Below are 22,429 nucleotides of genomic sequence, written 5' to 3' on the forward strand. Positions count from 1 at the left end.
GTGGAAAAACTTAAGTAAAGGTCTTATGGGTTGAATATTATTTTCAAGTCCTCAACTTTTATTTCTTCAGTAGGCTTCTATAAAATAAAAGTCTGGTGAGCTTAAGGAAATACAGTAGGTCTCTTCTCCCAATTTAATTTTGGGCAAAATAATAGAAATGTATGGAGTTTTAGGACATTCCCAAATAGTAATAAACTACAGTTTAATCTGTAATAGGGAAAGAGGAGGAGAAACAGAGAACTTCTGGACTTCAGGTGTGACAAGTGGTGGGTGGGAAGAGCAGGAAAGGAAACCAAGAATAAAATCTGAAAGGACACCTGGCCAGGGGTGATGACAAAACTGTGCCATCACATCTTGACCCACACGTCTATAGATTCGCTAAGGCAAGTGGCTCCAAGTGGGTTAAAATGTTACAACTTATGGCAGGTCCTCACTCAGGAAAATTGTTCCTCCCTGAGTTAGTCCTACCAGCTGCACACTCCGTGGTGGGCGCACTAAATGAAGGCGGACAGGGTACCTCCCTCTACTCCCCTAATTTGCAGTAGGGTGCATCCCTTCCCGTTCTCGGTCGCCCCTGGTGGCCAGCACCCGGGACCTGCGGGCGCACGGGCGAGGCTGGCGGAAAGGTGCGGGCAATAAAGGTCCCTGACATGGAGGTGAGCGGCTGGTACCTCCCGGTGCTTTCGCAGCTTCTGTGTCCTGGCACCAGCCTGGCAGCCCCGGAACCCGGTTACCCACACGCAGCGCTCACTCTGGCTCCTCCGCTTCTATCCGTCCTGTTCCGTTCAGGTGTTGCCGCCGGGATTCTGGGTGACCTCCGGATTTCAGGACAGAACTTACATGCATTTGGAAAGGAGGGGGCGCAGAAGAGCTCTGACTGGAGAAGAACTGTCACCATTAGACCTCCACGTTCCGAAGAAATGGGGGAAGAATTCGGAAACTAGGTGGGTCCCTTAAATCCCCACCACCCCCCACCCCTTAGAGTCCAACCGGCTCCCACCGTGTCCCACATATCGATCTGTCACTTTCCCACCTCTTCCAGAAGGTCGGAGATCGGCCTCACGTCCCATCGTCACCCAACCCTCAAGTGGCAGAGGGTGGGCAGTCCCGCCGCGGACCCGGTTCCTCTGCAGAGGGCAGCGTGGGAGGGACCTCGGAGGCTCGGGGAGACCTGAGGGCCAGCGCGGGGTGGGGAGGGGTGGACTTGTGATAGAGGCGTTCGGCACCCGCAGGGGCGCCCACACCTCCAGCTTCCATCCCAGGCGAGGAAACTGCGTGACATTCCCGTCCACACCTGATTGACAGGAGGGAGTCACGGCCCAGGAAGCGGGTGTGGGTGTGTAGAGGCGGAGACAAAACCTCCACCGCACGCGCAGCGGGCCGGGGCTGGCGCTCCTAGACGGTCTGGAGCCGGGGCCACTCTCCCCCCAGGTGCCCGGAGGCTTCGCGGAGCCAGAAGAGGCTGACGGAGTGTCCCCCCGCGGGGGCTGCTGCCTGAAAGAAGGGGGCAGGGACGCCGGCGGCCCCGGGCGTCACTTGCCGGGCAGCTTCGCCCTCCGCCGGGACTAACTCGCGGTTCCCTCGGGGCAGCGCGCGGAGATCGGCCAGCCTCCTCCCTCCTACTTGCAGCGAGCTGCCTCCGCCTCCCGCTGCCTCCACCCTCCACCTCTATCCCCGTCTGTCTGGAGCTGAGCTCGGAGACCTCAGTCGCCTCGAGCTCTGGAAGTGGGCGCCGGACAAGTCCACGGCGCCTCCCCGCAAGATGGACAGCCGCTACACCAGCACCGCGGGCATCGGGGACTTGAACCAGCTGAGCGCGGCCATCCCGGCGACGCGGGTGGAGGTGTCCGTCTCCTGCAGGTGAGCACGCAGCCTCTCCCCTCCCCCCTTCACCCCCTCCTCCTGCCCTCCCCGCGCCCGGCTGGGAGCGCTTGGCAAGCGCCCGGGATACTCCGAGGCTTGGAGCGGGTGAGAAGTTGTACGATGAGTGGCCAGCAGCCCAATTGTGGGTCTGGAGTCACCCCTGGGTCGAGCGGCCCCGGGCGGATAGCGGGAACTAGAAGCGAGCGGGGGGCTACGGGACGGAGACTTCTTGTTTTCTTCCTGGGGAAATGCTGTAAAAGTTGGCTGGGCTGTGACTCAGCGGGGAAAACTCCTGCCGCCGCCCACTTTGCAAGCCCTTTTTACGTCCCAAACCCGAGCGGTACGGCTGGGTGATGACGGGAATCGAAGGGGACAGCGTTGCCAAAAGCGCTCGTGACCGCGGCGCGCGGCGACCCGGGACTCCCCCAGCTAGGCGTCTGCAGCCCTGCTGTTGACCCGGCTGGCTCCAACCTCTGCGGCTTCCTCCCCACCCACTTCCTGGAGCCCTCGGGTTCGCCTGTCCCTCCTCCTCCCCTCCCCTTCCCTCAGCACACCCGCACACACACTTTTCCGGGCTCTGCGCCTGCCTCATGCCTGATAGGTAGAGATTTCGGCTCCAGCCCAGTGGTTGCAGAAGAATCTGTGCCTTACTTAAAAGCTGGGAAGTCACGATTTTCTACCAGCAAATAGACACATTGTGCTTATAACAATCGACACCCTTGCCCAAGGTTCTGTAAATTTCAAATTCCTTTGCCTTGTGTTCTTTGGGCCAGTTTCCCCGTAAACAAAGCAGCCCAGTGGCTCTATCGCCGATTTTGAGGAAATGGGCGGGGTAAGACTAAACTGATTTTAGCAAAAGGAGGGGGAGGATTTGCCAGTTATAATTCACTGTCTTGTTGGCACATTTTGATCTCGTTGGAAAACTCTCTTCTCACGTGTCCACCTGCCTCCCCAAGATTGTTTTTCATGCCTTGAAATCCTCCCCTTCCTTTCCTGGGTAAAACTCGCCTTAAAGAAATCTAATAAACCTGGGGGATCTCCCACGTAAATAAGACCTGGAGCTTAAAGTGCTGTCAACCTAGTGGTACTTGATTTTGCATTTTTACAAGACAAAGTCTAAAGCCAAAGGAATGATTTTTCTTGCGGATGGGGGTAGATTGGGGGTGGGGGGTGTGTGGAGGGGGAAAGGAATTTCAAGCACCAACCCAGGACTGAGTTGTTAATCAGCTATCTCTGAAACGATGTATAATCCTTGATTGCTTGATTCCTCTCACTGCTGACCTCAAACTGTGGAAACAATAATGCTGCTAATGATAGCTAAGCATTAGCCTCTTGTCTTATGGTGTGGCCACAGTTTTAAGTGCTTCCACACATTTCTTTCTGTCAATTGAACAGGTGAAACTTTATGGAAAACCCTTTTTAAATATTAATTTCTAAGCCTTTATTTTTCTCTCTGAAGTTGGTTTTGGATGCTAGAGGGAGGTTATTAATACATACAGATACTGCAGAGTCAAAAGTCCTACATTAACAGCATTTTCTAGAGCTCGTACCCTCTGCCGAACATCCTATAAAATCTGAATGCCATATGGCCTGTACATGGAATGGATATAAACATATTGTAAATTAAATCTGAATTTCCCATAAGCTCTTTAGGGTGATTATACCTGTAGAGAAATTATACCTTAACTGGTCTCTCTGCCAATAGGGTCCATGTTTAACCACTCTGGATTATTATTATTATTATTGTTGTGTTTTTCCCCGTGGATACTTCTTTGCTGTGAGTGTGCTGGGAATCCTGAAGTCTGTTAGCTTTAAGGCAGTTTGCTTCAGCTTGCTACCTCAGACCCGGAAATGCCCTTGTTCCAGCCTTTTTTCAGATCACTGATTTGGTGTCTTGTTTTTAATTTTTCAAACAGAAGAAAAAAAGTTCTGAACGAGACCCAAGTACTTACATTGTTAAGAATTGAATCTTGTAATCATAGATGGTGGTGTCCTTTGGGCTTCGGCATAAGAAACCTAGTTACACATTCTGGCTTTGTGACTTTCTTATGTTCTTAACTTGGAGCAAGATCTTACCTCATCTGCTAGTAAGCTTCCTCGTCTTTAAAATGAGGATAAATTATGGTATTTATCTTATATATTAGTAGACTGTTGTCAGGAGTTTTTAATAAGATGATGACTGAAAAGTGCTTACACATTATGGCACTAAGAAAGTGCTAAAATGTTAAGTTGTTATGATACTGGCAATAGTATTTATTGAGTAAGTGTATTATATGATTCACCTGTAATTAGTCCTCTTTCGAAGTTCAATAAATTGGTTAAAGAAGACAAGGATAGAAACAGCTTTGAGATACCTGTTCCTTCTTTTTCTTTGTTCTTTGGTGTGCATAAAAAGCATATATCCTAGAATGCTTGTGGGGATTTCAGGGCACAGTTGTAGGCCCCGAAGCCTTACCATGTGCAAGCAGAGCAAAACATTCCCTTACCCTTTTCATCAGAGCCCTCTGGTGACTTGCTGACACTTAAGCAACTCAATAAAACCCCTTTTGATAACCTCTTTTCACTGTCTCCAATCCAAGACTTTTAAAAACTTGATAATATTTTCATCTTCATTTTGGGGGAGGTGAGAAAATCAATTGAAGCTAAATATAATTCCTGGAAATCATTTTGTGTGTTCACTGTCCAAGTATTTGAGTGTCTTTTATGTGTCTGGCATTACGCCATGCTCCATGAGGTGTGCAAGAGAAGTTTTCTGAAAATGTAAAATCAAATCCAGTGATGAGGTTCATGCACAGGGAGGGGACAGGACATTGTGGAATGGAGTGTTTGGAATATACTACAAAGAGGAGATGGGACTTGAGGGGAGACAAGACAGATGGGCATCGTTTGCTTTAGAGAAGAGACTGTATCCATGGCGGTTTTGTAGGGCTACACAATTTGTGCGTTAGGATGACAAGCATACCTTTCTTGCTGGGTTTATGTAGAAATAAGCTCCTGCTCTTTTGACATTCTTTCTACCCATCATTTAGCTCTTGGATTCATTTTTCTTCATGATGTTAATTCATAGATTTTTATGTTAATTGGGTTACCTAATTAAAATGTCTGTAGCTGTAATGATACAACATCAGAAACAGAAAATAACGTCTATAATATTCCCATTTTATTCTGAAAACAGGTGAATTAGAATGAGATAAAGCAGAAGCAAAAAATGTCTACATATATATAAAAGCCTAAGCAACTGGTCGACCGATCCCCGCAGTGCCAAAACCAGCAGTCTGACATCTCCCAAGGGGTCCTGGATTGCGAGAGGGCGCAGACCAGGCTGAGGGACCCCACCAGTGCACGAATCCGGGCACCAGGCCTCTAGTACAGTAATGTTTTCCCTGGGACTTTTGTTTGTTGCACATTTCTAACACATCCTTTTGGTGATTTTTGTCACTTTCTCTGATTGAGAAGTTAGCAATTACAAAAGCATTGAGAGAATTCTGTATTTGTAGGCTTTGTAGGTTAGCTATCCTATGTAAATCCTTTCTCTGCAATAATCCTAGAACGGTGGTAAAATTAATTTTAAACATTAATGTCTAAGGAAGGGTATAAAGTGGGACTTTATTGAGCACTTACTTTGTGCTAGGCATTCTAAAAAGTCCTTCTTGACCTGGTCATAACTCTTTTGTCTAATCTCCCAGCACTCCGCTTATGTACTCTGACTGAACATAGTCTAACAAATATGTGTCAAAATGTGTTCCAGCCCTAGCCTGTTCGGCTCAGTGGATAGAGTGTAGGCCTGTGGACCTAAGGGTCCTGGATTTGATTCCAGGCAAGGGCACATACTGCGCAGTTGCAGGCTCCTGCCCAGCCGGGGTGCATGTAGGAGGCAACCAATCGATGCGTTTCTCTCACATCGATATTTCTCTGCCTTTCCCTCTCTCTTCCACTCTCTCTAAAAACCAATGAAAAAAATATCCTTGAGTGAGGATTAAAAAAAAAAAATGTGTTCCAGATAAATGTGGCTGCAAAACACAAATAAGAGGTACAGTCCCAAAGCATGTGCTGTTAACCTAGTGGACCAAATTCTTTTGCCTACCTGGCCATGGACATGCTGCTCTCTCAGCCCTGAATGTCCCTGACTCCCTTCCTATTCTTTTCTTGATTAGCTTGTCCTCTTTCAAGACTCAGGTCAAACATCATTTTCTCTTATGACTCCCAAGCTGGATTTTGCTGTCTTCCCACAGCAGCTGGTATGTAGCAATATCATAGTGTTGGTGGAGGAAAAATTTCCCTCTACCCTTCAAGGTTCTTCTGGCTGGTGTACATCGTTTTCAGAACTTTTCCCAAAGCTGCTGTTTCTTAAAATTAACCAGCCTAAAATCATCAATATCCCGAAAGAGGTATATTTTGGAGTGGCCAACTTATCTCCGCTTCAGTAGTTGCATCATAATTCTTAGCCTTTGTATTCTTCTTAAGGACAAGTTTTCTCTCTTTTGTGTCCATGTTGTTGAGGTAAGAACATCCAAACCTGTAAAGAATTTTTATAAGAATTTACTTGAGCCAAACAGAGGCTATGCCTGGAAGCAAGAACTCAACAGAATGAGAAAAATGTCTCTCAGAATGGCAGTCCGCAGTTTCTTTTATGCATTTGGAATTAAGGAAGGGACATAAGGAAGATTACATGAAAGTGGGGGAAAGCCAGGGGAGACTGGATGACAGGATAGCTAAGATTCTGTGCTCTCTCTTGAGGATGGTTATATTTCCTAGGGGTCCGAAAAAGGCATTTCGAAGGTGTGTCAAGCCAGATGCACAGAAACAATGGACAGGGCTTGTTTAAGGAAACGATAAACCTTTTAGTAGAGAATTTGTATTTATTCCTGGGGCGTGACTCTACACCGTGACCTACCTAGTTAGGAATCTATGATTGGATTACTCTGTAAGGTTACTTTCTATCACTGGACTTGTCAGTTTTATTACAGAACCTGTTTTTCATCCATAATATGTCTATTCTGAGTTTGGCACAGCATATTTAGTCAATGAGTGCTGAATTCTGTAATTCTTTGGATGAATCATCTGGCACGAGAAAGGCATTTTGCCTATTAAAATACAGACTCCAAGGCCCCCACACCAGCTTTACTGAATCAAAATCTCTAGGCTCACCATGTACTAGTTTTTCACATTAAAATTTTTAATCAACCAGTTTGATGAGCAAATGACTGTAGTCACTTGATGTAGATTAGCAATACCTACCCTACTAAGGTATTAGGATGATACTTTTCAATGGTGTGTTGGAGCTGGTTTAAATGGGATTCAGACAGGAATTTGTGTCAGTTGTTAAATAAAGAAATTATTAAATATGTAAACCTAAAATAAATAAATTCCATTTTAAAAGAAAGTTAAGACATACTCCAAACTTCCCACATCTAGTTATTTTACTATATGTTAGTATTATCTGTACTCCTTACTATCATCTATGCTCAATCTTTTTCATCTATGTGGTGAAAATATGCAGTTGTATGCTATTGTTCACCTCTTCTCAATCCGTGTTCAGTGACATCACATTAGTAGCTTGAAATTGGCCATAGTGGGAATATTTACACCATGGAAACTGGCAAACACTGCAAATTAGAGCTTGATTATTGTTCTGTTATTGTCTGCACTTAAGACATTCCATGAGAATCAATTAGTCCTATGAAATTTACAATTATAAATGTTCTAGATATATTACTGTTATTTGTAACTTGTGTGCTCAGCTACACATACTTTATATCAGTAAAATTTGTAATAAATTATCGAAACACACACATACATACACACATTTAGCTTTTTTTTTTGAGAGTCTCTTGTTAAACACCTACTTTCACATTACTGTTTATAGGCCTTTTGTCAAAGATAAAGCATTATACAAAGGAAGGAAATTGCTGCTCTTAGACTGTCACTATTAGAAATGATAGTGTCGGATTCAGCACTGTCTCTGATCTTGCTTCTCTACTGGAATAAGTGGGTTGTGTAATTTTTCTTTAAATTAATCTTTATTCTTCAAAGTATTTCAGATGTCCCCTACCTCCCCCCTGCACCACCCCAGAAGACCCCCTCCTCCCTTATCCCTTCCCCTCCTCAGGCCTTCCCAGCACTAGTATCTGTCCATGGCTTCTGCATATATGCATATACATTCATGGGGTAATCTCTTCCTGCTTCCCACCCCTTCTCTCTGAAATACATCAGTCTGTTGCATGATTTTATAATCCATGAAAGGTTGTGACAGCCTGCCAGTGTACTGTCACCGGAAGTACAATGCAACAGGAAGACTGAAATTGTGTGTGCTTTTTACTTTCTTCTCCTTTTCATGTCCTCTCCACATGTTCTTTATTCTCTTACTTCTAGGTCTTTTTTTGTTTGTTTGTTTCTCCACTCACTGTTGGCATATGCCATGCACGTTTATGTGTCACAGCTCCAGTTACACGGTGATTAACTGGCCACCTGGGAAAGCACATTCAGATTCCAAAGGGGAGAATCTGATGAGCCCAGTGGGAATCGGCCCATTTGGAAGCAGATGCCTCTACTGTTTTGATTATCTGTGGTGAATGAGAATCCGTGTTCAAATACAGTTGGGGGCTCCACCCCAATCCACATGGTTTTATCTCTTAGACACACTTTACCCTTCTTTAGTCAAAGAGTTTGAAGTTAGTGTGCAAGTAGGTTTCCAAGTGATGTTAGCTGATAAATTATGTTACTGTAAGCTAGGGAAATTAGAATTCTGTTAGCCCATTAATGAGGCATATGATAGGCAAATTGAGGGTCAAGCTGTGATAGGGAGTTCACATCTATTCTTATGGCTCTGCAGTTCCTGAGGTCTTGTTCAAAAACGTAGTCACAGTGCTTTTTGGGGGGCCATGCTGGGGTGTTCTTCTTTTTTAGCTTCCAAGTTTTAGGAAAATTGGTTGTAGTGATATTTCTGGGCAGTGGTTTTGAACTCTAAGTATGGGAGTTGCCCAGGTATATCTTAGGAGAGAAAAGTCTTACTCATGTTGTTTCACCAGTATTTTGGCCCACCCTGCATTTGTTAGCATTTGGGGCTTGGAGTGTTCCAAAAATGCCCTAGGATGTGGAGAATGGAGTCTAGAAGTAATTCACAAAGCAAGACCCCACAGAATAGGTTGGTTATTCACGGTTGTGCTGTCTTAGGTACATTATTTGTGGCCTGACAGGCAACAGCCTGCATTCGTTCCCTATTTGAGTTTATTCAAGGCAGGGAAGAAAACCAGTTCCTCTCACAGAAGTTTTATTCAGTTGTTAGCCTGGTTTATAATAGTAACACTTGCTTATTAGAGCCAGTTTTGTTTTGCCTTGAAGAGCATAGGTGTGAAACTAGACCAGCTTTACTAAAACTGGCTGTGAAATCGGGGAGAGTTACTTAATCTCTGTTCTTCAATTTGCTCATCTGTAAAGTGGGGATAATAGCAGCCTCTACCTCTTATATTTGTTTTGAAGGTTAAATAAGTTAATACCTGAGTTAAAGCACTACTTGTCACATGAGGTAAGTACTCAGTAATTAAATGGATATAAACACAAAACAAAAGCCACTCGCTATTCCATCATACTATGAGCATGTAGTTCACTTCTCTCATTTATAACATCACATTTATCGTCTCTCTCTTGTGTGTCCATGCTCACATACATTGTATAATGAAACCATACTATATTCTATACAATTTTTCTTCTCTACTTTTCTGTTAGTATTATATCATGTAAATGTTGCTGTCATTAGTTTTTGAAAACATAACCTTACATGACTGTGTAATAGTCTATTACATGGTTATACTATATTTATTTTCCAAAATGTATTCAAAAAGTTAACATTCAAAATGATGCTACAGATTACGGATGAGCATTGTTATTCACCAACAATTGACAACTCCTATGATTTCCCCCACCCCCACCCCAGGATAGTTTTTTAGAGCTAAAGAAATTCATAAGTATCTTTTGAAAGAGATTGAATACCTTGTTTTGGTTATTTCCTCCCTATTCCTCTTTAAGCAGAGTCAAGTCTAAACTACTGGCTGCACCTCTCTAAATACTTTTATTTCCCTGAGAAACTTGCATGTGAAGATTGATGAGAATGTGGGGCAGCAGAGTGTAGCAGCAAGAAAATGGAATTAGGAGCCAGACAGATGTCTTTAAATCCCTTTTTTATACCTTTTTGAAATGTTATTTTGGGTAACTTATCTCAGCTTTTGGAACTTCATATCCTAATCAGTAATATGGAAATGATTAAAAAAAATTGATAAGATTTTTGGAGAAGTGAGTGAAATCAAGTCTATAAAATGCCCCACACCATGCTTATCACAAGAAAAGCACCTAATAGCTGTTAGTCTTATCTCATTTTTGGGGGGGTATATTATTGTGTGGCACATAGCAACACAGAAGAGAGTTACCTATAGTTTGGACAGAAACATGAACTGCAGGGTGACAATTACTAGTATAAAGCTGCATGTTAAGGGTCATATGTCCTAGCCCAGGCTGTCTAAATGCAGAATCAAACAGTGGCCAGAAAGTATAGATTTGGAAATGCATGCACAATTTCTACAGATTCCCCTGCATGGCTCCCCACACCAAAACACACAGATATGTGGCCTTAATGAGATTTGATAGGTAGGAGGTAGAGCTTAACAACAAAGTTTGGAATGAAAGCACTTTCTAGCATATTCATACATGTGATCAATAAAAGCTATCGGCTGATATTTCGATTGCTCTTTCCTGTTGGACATATGATAAAACAGGTATCACAGTAGATGACAACACTGGCCAAGGGACAGCAAGAATATACTGCCGGTAATAAAATAAGTGTATTGCCGATAATAAAATAAAGTATTTAAAGGGTGTCTTGCAATGGTCAGTGTTCCCTGCCTGACATACAGTACCTTAATTTTTTTAAAAAAATATATTTTATTGATTTTTTTTACAGAGAGGAAGGTAGAGGGATAGAGAGTTAGAAACATCCGTGAGAGAGAAACATCGATCAGCTGCCTCCTGCACACCCCCTACTGGGGATGTGCCTGCAACCCAGGTACATGCCCCTGACCAGAATTGAACCCGGGACCCTTCAGTCCGCAAGCCGACGCTCTATCCACTGAGCCAAACCAGTTAGGGCAGTACCTTAATATTTTTAACCTTATGACAACCATCAATGTTAATGCCTCTCCAGCCAGGGATATTAGCTGTCAGACATTCTTTTTCAAATTGTGAGGTATTTTGTCAAGTTTATTTTATAAAGAATAATACTCCAAACATCCTGAGGAAGTTATCAGTTATCTTTTTGAAACTCTGAAGAAACAAAATATCATTGATGTTCGCCGAGGAATATTTGTATTTATCAGTCAGTGAAGCTATTCAAATATAAAAGCTGGCTTGGCCAGCATGGCTCAGTGGTTTAGCATTGACCTATGAACCAAAAGGGCACAAGTTTAATTCCATGTCAGGGCATATGCCTGGGTTGTGGGCTCGATCCCCAGTAGAGGGGCATGTAGGAAGCAATCTATCAATGATTCTCTCTCATCATTGTTTATATCTCTCTCTTTTTCTTCCTTCCTCTCTGAAATCGATAAAAATATATTTTTAAAAAAACTCTTTAAAAGTTGTTCTATGAGCCCAAGAAACATGAAACCTTTGGACATTTGCTATATATTTTATTTAAATTAATGCCAAAGTCTAAATCTATGAAGACAATGTGTAAAGCACTTATATGCCAATACACTCATCCTTCCAACAATTCTGTAACCCAGGTGATGTTATGGCCTGTTTTGCAGGTGAAAAGATTGGGATTCAGAGGGAGTGTAAGTCATTTGGCCTAAGTCTCACATCTAGGAAGAGAAAGGATTGAGATCCTAATCCATAAACAGTGTCTAGTTCTAAGATGTATGCTTCTGACAACTGGCCATCTTCTGTCACTCTTCTACAAGTTCTTTATTTTAGGCTTTAAGGGTAGGGCTCATTCCTATCTGTGTCTATGTGTTGGTGACTGAAGAAAAATTACAAAGCTGGGAGACACAGTTATAATAGATGATATTAATATTATTACTAAGGGGAATATGAAATTCATGTGTGTGTGTGTGTGTGTGTGTGTGTGTGTGTGTGTGAGGGGGGTTTCTGTCCCCAATTGGTAAGAGCTGTGAATAACACAGTTCAGATGAGTGGCATACATGTTAACCATTTGATGTCTAATTTCCAAGTATTGATTCTATTCTTTTTTCTGCTGCTGGGTTACCTAATGAAGCTGTGGGAAATTAAGTAATGAGGAGACTATTTCACTAGAAATCAGCAGGCAGGATAAGATGAAAGCTAAATGCTGGAGAAAGGTAATGGACCGGGCAAATGAAAAATAGAGGAAAATTAATTGAATTGACTCTGACATTCATATTTGTCGTTAAGATTTGAAAATTGGCCTCAAGTCCTATTATTTCAATCCACCGTTTTCTTAATAATGAGGAAGTCACCATTTAAACATGCTAGCTTGTTAATAATAAATTCCAAGGTTTCCTTTCAAGTATGTTCAAATACATTCCTATGACAAATGTGTTCTTCAGAATTCCATGTAAATAAAGTAGTTACTTTGGTAGTGAAATATCACTACAGTACTCTATGTGAATTGTGACATGAATTTGTTAAAGTCAATATTTTCTACTTTGCTAATTAGCTGCTCTCTTGATCTCTCTAAATGTAATAAATGACATTAATTTTATTAAAAATGATCACAAATGTCAGTGTAATGGACCAGATATGATTATAATCAACCATAACTAGTTGAAACCAACACATTTCTCAGCTTTACTTAGCACAGTAGTGCTTTTAAAATCATTTTGAGAAATTGGCTTCTCATTGCCCACAGATCCTTGTTAGTGCATCATCTCAATGTGCATAACTCTGTGTGCATTCTTACAAACCTTTTCTTAAAAAAACCTTAATGTATTCCTAAACGGAGCATCATATTCTTTGTGGTTCTCTCCATAATTAAAATCTCAATCATTCTTCTTTGATGTCTTCAATAGATTTTTATGTTTTCCAGCTATAAAGCAAAGACTTAGTGGAGTAAAAGCAAATGAGTGAGATTAAGTGATATCTGAGAACATACAGAATAATAACTTTATTTGCTAATCCCATTAAATTACATATTTTATTTTTCCTTTTAAAAATATTTATTGTTGAAAGTATTGCATATAACCCCTTTTTTTCTCTCATTGACCCTTTATAACCTGCTAAGTTACCTATTTTAGAGACAGCTCACTGTCTGGCTTATCTTGATATCTCAACTTTCAAATTAATTGCAGAAGCGGCAATATTAGAAGTTAGACTGCAGTTGATTTCCATGCCATTGGTTTCATCCAAAGCCTCTTTGTAGGCATTGGGAAAAGGAGACATATATTAGGTTGTTAGTGAATGTTGGTCTTAATTGATAATTTAAATTAGTGAATTTAGAGACTATTTTTGGAGAGAAGTTTAAAATATACTAGCTAAAAGATGATTGATTTTTTTTTAACTCAAAATTTGTCTCACAATTTAAATTAAATGGTTTTAAATTCTTTGTTTCACTTAAATCATTTTGTCCTTTGAATGGCATTTATTTGACTTCTTGCTTCCTTATGGAACATGCCAGCAAAGCACAGTGGAAACCCCACGGTTTCATTCTGTTTCTGACACTGGCTCTGTAACCATTGACGATCCCTCCACTTCTCTGAGCATGAGTTCTTATGAAAGGTTGAGTCCCTGGTCTAGAGGACCTGGGAGGTTACTTAGAGCTTATTAGAACCTTGAAATAAATTGAAAAGATGTTCTGATTTAAGGAAAATTTGTGATTGTCAATACATTGAAAACTTAGGCCCTAATTCTAATGTCTAGGTTTTTGTTTTTTTTAAAATTTTTTAAAATTTGTTTTTTTATTGATTTTTGGAGAGAGAGGAAGTGATAGGGAGAGAGAGATAGAAGCAACAATGAGAAAGAATCATCCATTGGCCACCTCCATGGGGATCAGCCTCTTGGTTCATGGGTGGATGCTCAACCACTGAGTCACACTGACCAGGCTGGTGTCTCAGTTTTTTAAAAAAATATGTTTTTATTGATTTCAGAGAGAGGAAGGGAGAGGGAGAGACGGATAGAAACATCAAGGGATATTAAGGTACATTATTCCTAATGTCAACCACTTCCTACTTCAAAGTTCTCATTTCACTTAATATTCTCCCAAAGGGATATCAGAGGTGTTCTGCTGTTGCTGCTCTAGTTTTTCCTCTCAATAGGGATCTATAGCTAGCTTTCTTCACCCTGTAAACAAACTTTTGATATTATTAGATATCTGTGTCTTACTTACAATTTACTCTTGTACTGTGTTTACTATGTTTTCACAATTTATATCTCTATGACATCCTATATAATAAAAGGCTAATATGCAAATCGCACAAGTGGTGGAACGACCAGTCGCTATGACGTGCACTGACCACCAGGGGGCAGACGCTTAATGCAGGAACTGCCCCAGGTGGTCAATGTGCTCCCACAGGGGGAGCGCCACTCAGCCAGAAGCCAGGCTCACGGCTGGCGAGCACAGCGGTGGTGGCAGGACCCTCTCCCACCTCTGCTGCAGGCGGGTGGTAAGGAACGAGGGGTCCCGGATTACAAGAGCCCCAGACTGTGAGTGGGATGTCTGACTGCCGGCAGGTGGACATCCCCCAAGGGGTCCCGGACTGTGAGAGGGTGCAGGCTGGGCTGAGGGACCCCGCAGTCCAGTGCAAGAATTTTGTGCACCGGGCCTCTAGTATAGTTTATAATAGAGATGGCAAATGGGCCCAATCTTGTGTTAAATGATTAGCTGTCACTAAATGCCGGCTCCTAAAGTAGTACCTGGAAGAATTCTTAGGAGACATTTGGCCTTTGTGGGAAAGAGTAGTATAGGTGACGTCTATGTTTATTTTTTATTTTTTTAAAGGTGCTATTTATTTATTTATGTATTTATTTAAATCCTCACCTGAGGATATTTTTCCATTGATTTTCAGAGAGAGTGGAAGAGAGAGAAAGACAGACAGAATATCAATGTGAGAGAAACACATCAATTGGTTGCCTCCTGCACACACCCTGGCCAGCACCTGGGCCTGGGAGGAGTCTGCAACCAAAGTACGTGCCCTTGACTGGAATAGAACCCGGGACCCTTTGGTCCGCAGGCCGGGGCTTTATACAGTGAGCCCAACCCGCGAGGGCCAGTGGACTTTTAAAATAAAGCAAACTAATACGATGTGGCATGTATGCTGTTATTTTAATAGTTGCAATCTTTAACTTACAGTGACTGATGAGGCCCTGAACCTTATACTCATGTCTCCAACGTGTTTGTTGCTTCCTTTCCATTCCTGCTGCCATCCTTCTTATTCAGGAAGTTGTTCCTTTCCCCTGGACTACTAGAATATTTTCCATGACTCCAGAATTCACTTCTTTGGTCTGTTTTTCACATATTGTGTAGTTATTTTCCTAGACAAAGGTTGAATTGTGTAATTTTTCCTTTTGCAGAAACTTTCAATGTTTCGCCTCACCAAGGTGTTCAGCAATATGATGTTCAGGGTCTTTCCTCTCCCGCCCACGCAGCCTCCTCCAGGCTCCTCTCGGACGTGGAGTACTTTGCTAATCTCCAAGTGTCTTGTGTGGACTCTCACTTTCTACTATTGTTGATGCTTTCTTGAAGTGGAATGGATTGTTCCTTTTTTTGAGTTCCTACACCACAATTCTTATCCTTTTATTTTATTCTGCTTATAATTATTTTGGTTTCTGCATTTCTGTCTCTCCCACCAACTCTAAGAATGCATACTTGCTTTATCATTGATTTTCACAAAAATTGTGTGCTTTGCACATAGAAGTTTTTGATAAATGTTTGCTGCCTGATGGACAGATTGGTAGAAAGAATCTAGACATCCATGAATCTGTGTATGTCTATAACCTTAAAAATATTAGTTTACATACACAGAGCATTAAAATGACTCACTTTCTAGTTCAATTTAGTAAAACATAATATTTTGATCTTCGTTTATAAACTAAGATTTATTAAACTACTTTATACAAAATTTTGTTTTAGATTTTTAGAAAGTGAAAAGGAGGAGGGAGGGAGGGAAGAGGAGAGAGAGAGAGAGAGAGAGAGAGAGAGAGAGAGAGAGAGAAGAGAGACATATCAGTTGGTTGTATCCATGCTCGCCCTGACCTGGGCAGGGGATCCAACCTGCAACCCTTGACCAGAAATTGAACCTATGACCCCCTTTGATGCTGGGGCCAATGCGCTAACCACTGAGAACACTGCCAGGGCTATATACATTTTTATTTGAAGAAATGAGAAACAAATAATTTCAAATTCACTTTGTCGTCAAGCATAGCAAAGACACTTAGAATTTTCTTATTACTGAAAATTTATTTAATTTTGGATGAATACTATGCAAAAAGAGAGAGAAGTAATAGAATTTATATGTATGATATCATAAATAACATTTCTAAGTAGGGAAATAAATGAATATATCTGTAACCGAATGAAGATTTTTGTCTTTGGGAAAGATGTTTGTAATAAATTAGTTGGTGGGCTGAACTCATATAGGGCAACAGGACATTATGCTTTCATTTGGGCATAATCTAGGATAAGAAGAGCTGTTTGGTGGCCTGGGCTCTTTAAGAAGTAATAGGTATTTATTTGCTAATGTGCTTTCCCTCTGTATTTGTTTCACCAATTTTAACTTGGAGCTACACAGTGTTAAATTTTAGAAAAGCTGAAATTCAACTAAAAAAAACACACACAAAACAAACAACAAAAAACAACTGTGGAGAAAGGGAAGATGGAAGAGGAAACTGCTTTCTGTAGAAAAAGGGGGGAGGGGGAGCCAGAACTTGTTTTCTGTGCACAAGTAACATATGAGCATGTTTATTTAAGTTAAGTCACTATCCATCACACATCATTTCTTACATTGGTCTGGTTATGCTAATTTGTTGGATTGCCGAAATAATTTCTCAAGTGCTTGAAAGACAGCGAAAGTACCTCCGTGCTCAGTTGATTATATTTAACCTAAAATGTCCCCCTGCCTGATTACATCAGATCTTTCAAGAGACTGACCTCAATAGTGGTTTAACAATAAAATGAGAAAAAAAACCAAAATTATAAAACCACTTCGTTTCAGTGAAGACAATGAATGGGTGAATTAGTGTAACACAGGCTGCTGCTAATGATGTTTGGTGAACATTTCCAGCACACATAGAATAGGCTGTAATTTAAAAAATGAAATGATTATGTGGTTGTGTCACGTTCATTTTAGGGTCACGGTCTAAACCAGCTATTCTAAACGCGGATTATCATCGTCTCAGAACTGCATCAGAGATTTTTCAAACCACATATGGGCACTCCTGAAATTCCAGTTTGCTTCCCGACCAGGGAATAAGTAAGCCCTCTCCACCATTTTCTCTACCCAAACAGACTTTCTGCCAGTTAAGTCTCAATCCCTGATCTCCCACTTTCACTTCTCCATCGTCTCTTTAACGTAGTGGACCACTCTGCTTCTGACTGGGTCCGGCCTGTCTGACTCCGGCAGAGACCATCGCACGTGATTATTGGACCTTTCAACCTCACACTTGCTCTGGGCAAACCTTCTTCCTGCCATGAATCCTATACAGTGGTCTATCTGTTCAAAAAAAGCAAATATTGGCATACTCTCTCTCTCTTTTTAATTTTTATTGATTTCAGAGAGAAAGGGAGCGGGAGAGAGAGATAGAAACATCAATGATGAGAGAGAATCATTGATCGGCTGCCTCCTGCACACCCCCTTCTGGGGATCGAGCCCACAACCCAGGCATGTGCCTTTGACTGGAGTTGAACCTGGGATCCTTCAGTCCGTAGGCAGATGCTCTATCCACTGAGCCAAACCGGCTAGGGCAAAAAAGGGTAAATGCTGTCATACTTTTACCTTCGTTACAAATCCTTTTATTGCCTCTGTAATAAGTCTGCGAGAATCTTCCAAACCCTGACCTGGCTTTTCAAGCCTGTTCTCTTTCATTCTGTCCATGTCATGCCACCCTCTCTCTCCCTACTGTCCTCTCCAAGCTGTGTCCTGAACACTAAGCCATTCCGTCCATCCGCATTTCCTGAGGGAACCATGATGCTCACGCCTTGGTTCCTGTGGGAATCATTTTGCTTTCCTTTGTTATCTGACTCGATAGACTTTACTGATAGTTCAAGCATCATTCTCACTGTGAAGACTTTGCCTGATTCTTCAGATGGAATTGCCTCTCCCTCCTTTCCTGTAATCTGTGATGAATTTATTATACACATTTCCTATTTTGCTGCACATATTTGTTTACAAATCTGTCCCGTTAACGGAATATAAATAATCTGGGGCCAGAGCCCATGTGTATATATCACAGTTTTCAACACCACTCCTTTTTTTCTGTCACTTAGTAGCTTAGTGCTTGTTGAATAAACATTTGAAAGAGTATTAGATAATTATTAAATGATAAATTCCCATAGGGCAGGACCTGGGTCTTGTTCACCTGTTTCAGCTTTGTACCTAATCCAATGTTTTGCATGTAGGAAGTGCTTAACAATTATTAATTCAATGTATAGTTGTAAAAAGGAAAGTCGAACATCTTAGAAAGTTGAACATGACTGAAGGCATAAATACAGGAAAGAGTGTAATATCAAATGTCTTGAAAAAATAAACAATTGTATAAAGGCAGGATGAAGGTGACATGGCTAAACAATGGCCTATGCCTATTTCACCCTGCTATTTTATTATTACTTTTTATTTTTGGACCTAGGTGAGTATTTTTGAGTCAGGGACAAATTCCTGGTCTAATCGTTTGTAACAAGGATAGCAGATGCATGTTAGAAAACTGTTTTCAATCTCTCCATCTCAGCTGGTTGGTCATTTGTGCTTGCCTTTTCAGATTAATTCCTTCTCTTTAAATTCTGTTGTTGATCCTGCAAAGCTCAGAGGGCTCTTACAGATATTTGAATTATTCAGTGGTTAGTGATCTAAAGAAATTACAGAAGGTATTACTTAAAACATGGAGGACAAAACCAAACCAAACCCTGCCAACCTAGCCAACCTAGCCTTATCTTTATAGGCATAGTGTTTTTCTCACTGGTATAGCCTGTGTATTGATTGATAAATCTTAAAGGAAGCTGATTCCAGACAACCCTGCATATAGATAAAGATTTTCTTTACAGATATTGAGCCTGGAGACCTATGACTTTTTCCCCATATTGAAGCAATATATTGCTCAACAGTTATAGGGTGTCCCAAAATTCACTCCAGAAGTAATTTTGATAGAAAACACAGGTTTATAATTAAAAATTATAAATTTTTTTATTGATTCGTAAAGTATACAGTATAGGGTTATGTATGGAATAGCACATTGGGTAAATGGCCTCCACGGCTTTGCTGGCACATACACAAAGCCGTGGTCTTCATTGGCCTTCATTGTCCCTGCTCCTGGGCCATAATTGGTATTTGGTAATGCTTATCACATTGAAGGGATTGAAATCAAAGGGCAACAGATATTAGAACCTGATTCAATAAACCAAGTAAAATTAGGCTTTTATTTTTGTTGTTGTTGTTAATGCTCACGCAAAATTCAAATCTTGTGTGAATTTTGGGATACCCTATAGTAGAGAAGCAGAAAACCTAGTCATATGATCAACATGTTTTGGGAGTGGTGCTTGGAAGACATCTGAGCTGATGTTGAGCAGAGTAGTCAGCCTTCAGTTTTTTACCTTGGGGTAGATCCATCACAGTCATCAACTCTTGGTTTTTGGTCAGTGATTGTCACCTACAAATATGCATTGACTCTGGGAGAAGTAATAAATTCTGAAAGACTGCTAATAGGGCTAATCGTTTGAAATAGGTGCAAGCTTATTGCCCACTTTGCTGTTAGCAAGTGAGCTAAAAGTGGTTACTTTTAGAGTAGGCAGGAGGAGGGACTGAGGAAAATAATGATTCACAATCTCAAGAATTGTAACTTAATTAGTGTAATGGTGTAATGTATTAAGGAGCAGAGCACAAATTCAGAGATGGAAACATCTGGATTTAAACTGCAGCTCCATATATTACCAACAGTGAGCATTCAGCTGAGAGTTAATCTCTCTGTGCTTTGGTTTATAAATGAAGATAGAAATTCCTTCTCATATAGTTGCTATGGGGATTGTATGCTATGATATCATAAAGTGTGAAGAAAGTTCCTATCACTTAGCAAGGAACTCTTTTTTTTTTTTAAAAAAATATATTTGATTGATTTTTTTTACGGAGAGGAAGGGAGAGGGATAGAGAGTTAGAAACATCGATGAGAGAGAAACATCGATCAGTTGCCTCCTGCACACTCCCCACTGGGGATGTGCCCGCAACTAAGGTACATGCCCTTGACTGGAATCGAACCCGGGACCCTTGAGTCCTCAGGCCGATGCTCTATCCACTGAGCCAAACCAGTTAGGGCAGGAACTCTTATTTTTATACTGGCATTCAACAGAAATAGTTGAAAAATAATGGATCCACATCCTGAAGATAGTGAAGGCTCTCTAATAAAAATCTTATAATAATTGTTACAAAAGTGCTACATGCTCATTGTAAAAACACACAAAGAAACAAGCCAAACAATGTTGAAAAGGAGAAAGGAGACCATTCAAATCATCCCAAATTCAACCCAGTGATGGATCATACCAATTAGATACCTCTCTGTGCATTTATGTAGGCATATATAAAAAGCAGGTATCGTTTATTCCCTTTTTATCCATTTATCCATTTGTATCATTTATATCCATGTTTTGATGACTAGAGAAGATGGGCACAGGTTTTTCCAGATAGTAATACTGGAACCTGGCTTCCTCTCTGCAAGTCTGGCGCCCCCTGCCTTGAGGGCAGGAACTGCAGTGCTCCTCTCTGAGCGAATGACCTCAGCTGCCATCCGGGAAATCCCTCCTCCTGTCTCTGCTGCACCCACAGAGCCCTCACTGCTGTTGTTCAAATGCCCGTGTTGAGTGCCACTGGGGAATTGCAGTAATGCCTTTTTGCTGCAGGGCCTGCCCCATGGACTAGCTGCCTGCTGTCCCTGCAGCCCTGCTCATTGCCTCACAGTGTGGTCTCTCGTTGATTTACTGGGTCTTTGTGGTTCTGTTCTTGTTTAGTTCTTCCCATAAGGTCATTTATGTTCCTGACTCTGGGCTCCATAAAACATCTCCATATTTTCATCATGAATTTCCTTCTTTGATGTCACCAGAATATTGTGGCATCTGCCTATAGGTGCTGTTTCTGAAAGCAAAGAGAGCTGGGGCTTGATTAAATTCGTAGAGCTTATTGCATGACTGTTTTGAGTTCCAGTTGGCAGAGTTTGGTCTGAGACTTGCTTTCATGGCATCATATAGGATTCGGGAGTGAGGTTGTTGTGAAAGAGAGCTGCGTAGCCCTCACATACTTCAGCAGTCGAAGGCAACAGAGAACTGCCCAGAAGTATGAATTGGATAGGACAGTTAGTAACTGTTGATACACCCCAGATTATAGACTCTTCTATTCATCATGCCACCAATCACTTTACTGAATTATCTTACTAATTTTGAAAGATTTTATTAGTTAAGTCTATTATTTTTTTCTACATACAAAATTAAATCTTCTGCAAGTAAAAATTTAATTTTTCTCTTTACAATGCTTTCATTTTTATTTTATATTTTAAATGATGCTGAAGGATGACATTATTTGCAGCTCATTTCATTTTGTTCTCAATAATGTAGTCAATATAACAGATACAAAAATAAAAATTAATAGTCAATGAAAAATTTACAAAAATGCACTGTGACCATTTACTATTCTTGTGTCTTTGGCCAATTTCTTTAACCCCTCTGAATTTTAATACCTCATCTGCAAAATGGATTCTGATAACAATTGCTACCTGCTAGGATTATGTGAGGGTTCCATGGAATGATTTGTTTAAAGTGCTCAGCCCAGCACCTGGCACCTGGCTCAGTACATGATTAGTAGGTGCAGAATTTGTGATAGGGGTTCCCGTTGGGCATGGAGGGAGTAATTAGTTCTACCTGTCTGGGATACAGCAGTGGGGAGACAGTGAAAAAGGTTCACATTTCCCAGCAGGAATGAGGTTGGCGAGCAAATTTCAGAGTGAGGGAATGCTATGGGTAAAATGCTATGGGTAAAATTGCCTCAGGACTGTGAGGCAATGTTAGTTTAAGGGACTGCAAAAACTCTGACATGTCTAGAGCAGAGTGTAGATGATATGGAATATGGATAGAGGTGCAGCTGGAGATAAAGCCAGGGTGAGAATATGGCAGGTATTTGGTGCTATATTAAAGAATTTGGAGTTTCTGAAGGTAATGGGTTTTTATTCAAGGGAGCCATTTGGTCAGGTTTTACTGTTGGAGGCATCTTGGTGAGACCAAGGGGAGACCAGTTAAGAGCTCTAAGGTCTGGGAAGTAGTTGGGACTTGGAATCAGAAGCCAAAGTGGGGAGACGCATTAGGGAAGAGGGAGAGAGAAAAAGGGAGGGTGACTCTGGGGTCTCCCTTGGGAGACAGGTGGGA

At 41.4% G+C, this 22,429-nt stretch overlaps 1 protein-coding gene across 1 annotated transcript in view; it reads left to right on the forward strand.

The window, feature by feature from the left end:
* The first annotated feature begins 848 nt into the window (after positions 1 to 848).
* The window catches only part of CPNE8 (copine 8), a 193,277-nt gene continuing 171,696 nt past the window's right edge, over positions 849 to 22,429 (forward strand). Inside the window, exon 1 of the mRNA XM_081083691.1 lies at positions 849 to 1,860. Coding sequence (XP_080939817.1) covers positions 1,763 to 1,860 — 98 coding nt within the window. The 5' untranslated portion in view covers positions 849 to 1,762. The remainder of the gene's footprint in view (positions 1,861 to 22,429) is intronic.

Source organism: Myotis nattereri, assembly GCF_964212035.1.
Source record: "Myotis nattereri genome assembly, chromosome: 2".
NCBI lineage: Eukaryota > Metazoa > Chordata > Mammalia > Chiroptera > Vespertilionidae > Myotis > Myotis nattereri.